This window comes from Phyllobates terribilis, unplaced genomic scaffold (genome assembly GCF_046119375.1).
Source record: "Phyllobates terribilis strain yellow unplaced genomic scaffold, ASM4611937v1 Scaffold_2__4_contigs__length_985480577, whole genome shotgun sequence".
Classification (NCBI taxonomy): domain Eukaryota; kingdom Metazoa; phylum Chordata; class Amphibia; order Anura; family Dendrobatidae; genus Phyllobates; species Phyllobates terribilis.
Genome location: NW_027362762.1, coordinates 936465898 through 936470984, shown reverse-complemented (window position 1 = coordinate 936470984; position 5087 = coordinate 936465898). Strand labels below are relative to the sequence as shown.

Genomic DNA, 5087 nt, shown 5'->3' with positions numbered 1-5087 from the left:
TGTTTTATTGTTGTATCACTTTGGACCACTAATTAAAAAATCCTGAGGATATAACTTTGGTACATTTCCATTTATTTCTGAAGATATTGTACAGTCTATGAAAAAAAATGAAGGGGTACCAATAATAGTGAGCAGCGCTGACTAGAGGATGTGTCCGGTGTGGTGCAGTATATAGAGGATCGTGCAGACACTGCATCCTCAGATTTGACTCCTTCCTCCCTGGATTATGTGAACACAATGATGAAAATAACACGTTTAATTATATTTATTTTTTCTTTATTAATCCAAAAGTAACAAAATCTGCTTGAAAGTCACAAAAATACATAACGTTGTGGGAAAGGAAAAATTGTACAAAACAAAAAGGTGAATGTTAAAACGAGCAGAAATATAATTATATAACAATACTAAATGCAAATCAGAACAGGAAGGTCCAACTCACAAGAAGTGAATAGTAATGGCTAGAGAACCAAGTCAGGCCGCATTCACACAGTGCAGCTGCCATGAGAAGTATAAGCCTACGTTCACACGGACAGATTTTCTAATGCAGATTTTTTTTTTTTCTGTGTTCTTTGACAAATCCAAACTTTCCATGTGTTGCAGGTTATAATATTCCAGGGACCGAGGTTCTGGAGATTAAAGTGACACACGGATGATTTAGGATGAGATATGGTAAAATCCAGCTCACTTTGCTGCTACTGCAAAGGCCCATTGAACTCCATAACAGTATGCAGAGTGCTCCCTCTAGTGGTGACTACAGATAACCAGGGGTTGTCCAGTTCATATAGACAAGCGTGCAGTCACTGTGTGACTGCAGACTTATGAATCCCCCCCCCCCACAGCGCAGGCACTGTGCACTGTAGGGATTCGCCGGTTTCTGAGCTGGGACCGGAGCAGCAGCACATACGGCCATGTTTGTACTTCACTAGTTTGTATTTTTTTTTTTTAAATACTTCCCCTTTAAGTCGTAGGAAGTCATGAAACAGTCAAGATCGATCCTTCAAAATTTAAAGGGGTACTCCATCTCCGCTGGAGGTCGTGTAGGGAGGTATTGTGCACCCGTCCTATCCATTATAACAGGAGAGGCGCTGATTGCCGCAGAGAACACCTGTGATGTCACCGGTCCCTCTAAAGTGAGAGGAGCCGGATTAACCCTTTCATTTTTAACCTATATTTTGACCAAACAGATAAAACCGAGAACAATAAGTCTGATACTATAGTGTAGTACATCTCAAGTTTTTATAGGGAGGAGAAGCAGTTTTTTGCCTTTTATTGTACGCTTTCTCGTCGCCATCGCTCTCAAATCTGCATCGAGAGAAAGCGAAAAATGATGTTGAGAAAGGGTGAAGCAAGTTGTAGGAAAATCAGTCTGTGAAACATCTGTGTGACCTGAAATCTTGTGTTTAGGAGAAAAAGTTTCAAAATGAATGAAGTCCGTAGCCGATGGCGGAGCATCCATTCATGTGTGAACAGATACCGGATCTCAGTCCTGCACTGATCGCGGAGGGGCGCGCGCACTAGACAGTCACAATTCCACCTAGACTTTCCTACTTTGCTGGATCCGTGCTGGTGCTGGGAGTTTCATCATCTTCTTTCATGTTGTATGTGGACTGCTCAGTTTTTAGACGCTTTGACTCTGGGGGTTTACAATTGGAGTCTTGAACCGGTGAGTTTTCTGGAAGGCAAAAAAGAATTTTAATTGTAAAAATAAACCAAGTGATGAGGGGGGATCCATTGTTAAAACGGTCAGGAAATGGGGGAAAAAAATACCAAATGGGGTGGAGTCATTTGCAGAAAATAAATCTTAAGCATCAACAGAAGAACACACTGCCTTAAAAGTTTTTTTTAATGTTTTAAGCCCTTTAATTCTGATCAGATCGTTGAGTTGAAGGTCCGCATTGTGAGACTCATAAGATCTTAGAAGCGGAGCGATAACGAAGTCTAAGACTTTCCCAAGTATCCATACTCCGCTGTGAGCTCCAGTCTCCCGAGCTGCGCTCTTTCATGAGGTCTTGAGTGGTCGGTGGTGGGGTCTTAGGACCCAGACCCTTACTGATCTGCCCAGAATTAAAAAAAAAAGACTTAAAACCATGAAAAATAAATTTAAAGAATTCACTTACTTCTTAACAAGAAATTCCGAACACTTTCGTTAGATGAGAGCCGTAATGTACTATTTTGCAACATATTAAATTAAATCTCTTATGAGGGTTGTAAAGATTACAAAAAAAAAAAAAAAAATTCTTACTGTCTTTCCAAAGCCAAAAACACAAGACTGGATCCGCACTGCTATAGTATTAATGTGCAGATGCACGTACACTGAGGCCAGAACACAGACATATACATTATATTATATCTATGCGACAGCACTCAGCAATTTAATAATACCCCCAGAGGAAGCATTCATTGCGAAACGTGCGTCGGAAGTGGTGGGTCAGTCTCCACGGGTATATATCCTTGTCGTCTGTACTTCTTTTACGCATAGATCTCCTTGCTGTTTAGATTATTGCTCTTTGCTCATTTTATTATTCGGCTGGAGTTCACTATATGCTTTAGATACGATCAGCGATGAGCGAGCATGCTCGTTTAACCCTTTCGCTGAGCACGCTCGGGTGCTTTCCGAGTATCTTAGGGACTGGAACTTAATAAACAAGCACGCCGGAGTCTGCATGATTTATGGCCGTTAGTTAGCCTCAACACATGCAGAGATTGCCTGTTTGTTAGGGAATCCACACATGTGTTGAGACTGACTAACAGCCATAAATCATACGAGCAGAAGATACTTGGAAAGTACCCGATCGTGCTCGGCGAAAGGGTTAAACGAATACACTCACTCGTCACTAGATATGATATATTTTATTGAACTATGGGAGATACACATAGACGTCCAGGTGTTCCCACCTTCGGCCTCACTGTTTGCAGCCTCATTTTTTTACATTTCTTATATATGTTTCAATAAAGAATATTCTTTTGTTGTCTACTTGGCCTTTGGTCAGTTTTATTGGTGGTGTATTTGATATGTGACCAGGCCACAGTTATATTGATTGTGGTTTTAGGTGTGTTGTTACTGCTGTACACAGTGCTGGATTCGCGTGCCAAGGGCCCACCAGTAACACTGACTCTGGGGGTCCACTGTTCAGCTACATGCAAATATCACATTACCCTCACCTAAACATTTGCCTATGTTTCTATGTAATAATAAACGGGGTAGTTTGTTACATGAATGTTGAGATGATTCCCTTGTCTGTACATGTATTGTGCCAACTACTTCTCATATAGGTGGTGTGGAGAGCCCATCCCTGCATGGGGGCCCATCCCTGCATGGGGGCCCATCCCAGGATCCTCCGGTTCTCCTTTCCTTTCCAGATATGGTGCCAGTTGTCTACAGTGCCATTTTGTGGTGCCAAAACCCCATCCACATAAATATACACAACTGAAGCCGAAGCGGACCGGTCCGTATAAGGTTTCTATAACAGCTGTCGATTTATGGACTGGGATGAAAACATGACGGCTGAGACCCTTCTTTCTATACTTCCATGTCTGTTGTGCTGGAGGGATCCAGATTATTATGGAGGTGTTCGTGTGGTTTGCAGGGTGGAATATTTATCCGATATTACTCACCAATGCTACTGGGCTCCAGTCGGCTCGGCTGGGGGGACTCTGGAGGGGTCTGCTCTACGCTTGGTGAATTTGTCTTTACAGGAATCAGATTGATTCTCCTAAGGAGGGAAAAAGAAAAATGTTCAAATCAATGAAAGTAGCCACAAAAATAACAAGAGGTCACAAAAGTCTGGTATTCTGGTTGCACGGAGATGTAAGATGCGGCCACTAGTATGGGGTTGGTAGGGATCACTGACGGGCCCGTACCTGGGGCTGGGGGTGGCGGGTTTGCTCCAGGCTTCCAGGGTGTTCAGAGTAATTCTTCTGGTCTGTGCAGCTTTATTTTGAGACCCCTTCCTCTCCTCCGATGTGGGGGTCGCAGGGATCACGTTTATTGACACCGGTGTTGTGGGGTTTTTGGAGGTAGACTGTTTGCTTTGCATTGGCGTGGATGGAGTGGACTGCTCGCCCGCTCGTAAAATCGGGGATGAGACCTTTCTGCCTTGTGATCTCCTGACCTTCTTCTCTGAGGCAGAAGGAGTACTTAAAACTAAGGCAGGTTTCTCTTTTAGAGGAACTCCGAGTTCACCTTCATCAAAAGATACAAACGAGCAGTAGCCGTCAGTGGAGGAGATGGACAGAAACGATCCGTCGCTGGACCTGCCACGTAACAAAAAAAACAAAAAACCAAAGAACAGAATCAGGAGTCGTCCTAATGGCGGTATCGTGGACACCAGCTTGTTTTGGAATACGGACAACTTTTTATTGCATGCAGGGAAAAAAAAAATAATAATAGTATTACAATACAGGTTACTATAGTTGTGCCAATACCAATGTGTATGTGTGGGATGTTTAGGCCCCTGAAAGTCATTAAAATGCATCAGTGCTATGCAATTATGTTATAGGGTTTTGATAGACTTAAAGGGGACTCCCATCTCCAAGAATCTATTCCAATACGTAGTAGGTGTAATAATAATATTAGAAAATGCCTTCAATTAGAAATGTAGTATAGTTCTTCTGATTCGCTGTGACGCTTACCCCATGTACAGGGTATTGCAGTAGCTTAGGTATCCATGGTTACGACCACTAACATAGTGACAGTTAGCTAGTTGCTAGTGGTTGCAACCATGGATACCTAAGCTACTGCAATGCCCTGCACATGGGGTAACCGACATAGCGAATCAGGAGAACTATACTACATTTCTAAGTAATTGCTAATATTATTAAACCTACTATATATTGGGATAGGATGTTGGAGATGGGAATACCCCTTTAAAGTGGTTTTACAGAGAAGGGGGCCACAGTCACTAATGGAATCTAAGAAGGTAAATGCCGATTTAGTGTAACCTTCATTCCCCGGCCTTAATACGACAGCAATTCACAGGCACGACCTTCTCGCCACAAGGCGGGTACGAGGAGAGCTGGCCGCACGGCACCGATAAAACCGTAAATTACTTTTAGAATAGTCTAGAAGCCTCCATGTAGGATGCTCC

General features: G+C 42.8%; 1 protein-coding gene across 2 annotated transcripts in view; it reads right to left on the bottom strand.

The window, feature by feature from the left end:
- Positions 1-254: 254 nt before the first annotated feature.
- The window catches only part of CHAF1B (chromatin assembly factor 1 subunit B), a 41590-nt gene continuing 36757 nt past the window's right edge, over positions 255-5087 (bottom strand). The window contains exons 12-14 of one of the 2 annotated variants that reach the window (XM_073668389.1): positions 3862-4254; positions 3616-3713; positions 255-1672 (exon numbers count right to left, since the gene is read on the bottom strand). In XM_073668389.1, coding sequence (XP_073524490.1) covers positions 1545-1672; positions 3616-3713; positions 3862-4254 — 619 coding nt within the window. In that variant the 3' untranslated portion in view covers positions 255-1544. The other variant, XM_073668390.1, reaches the window with a different exon arrangement.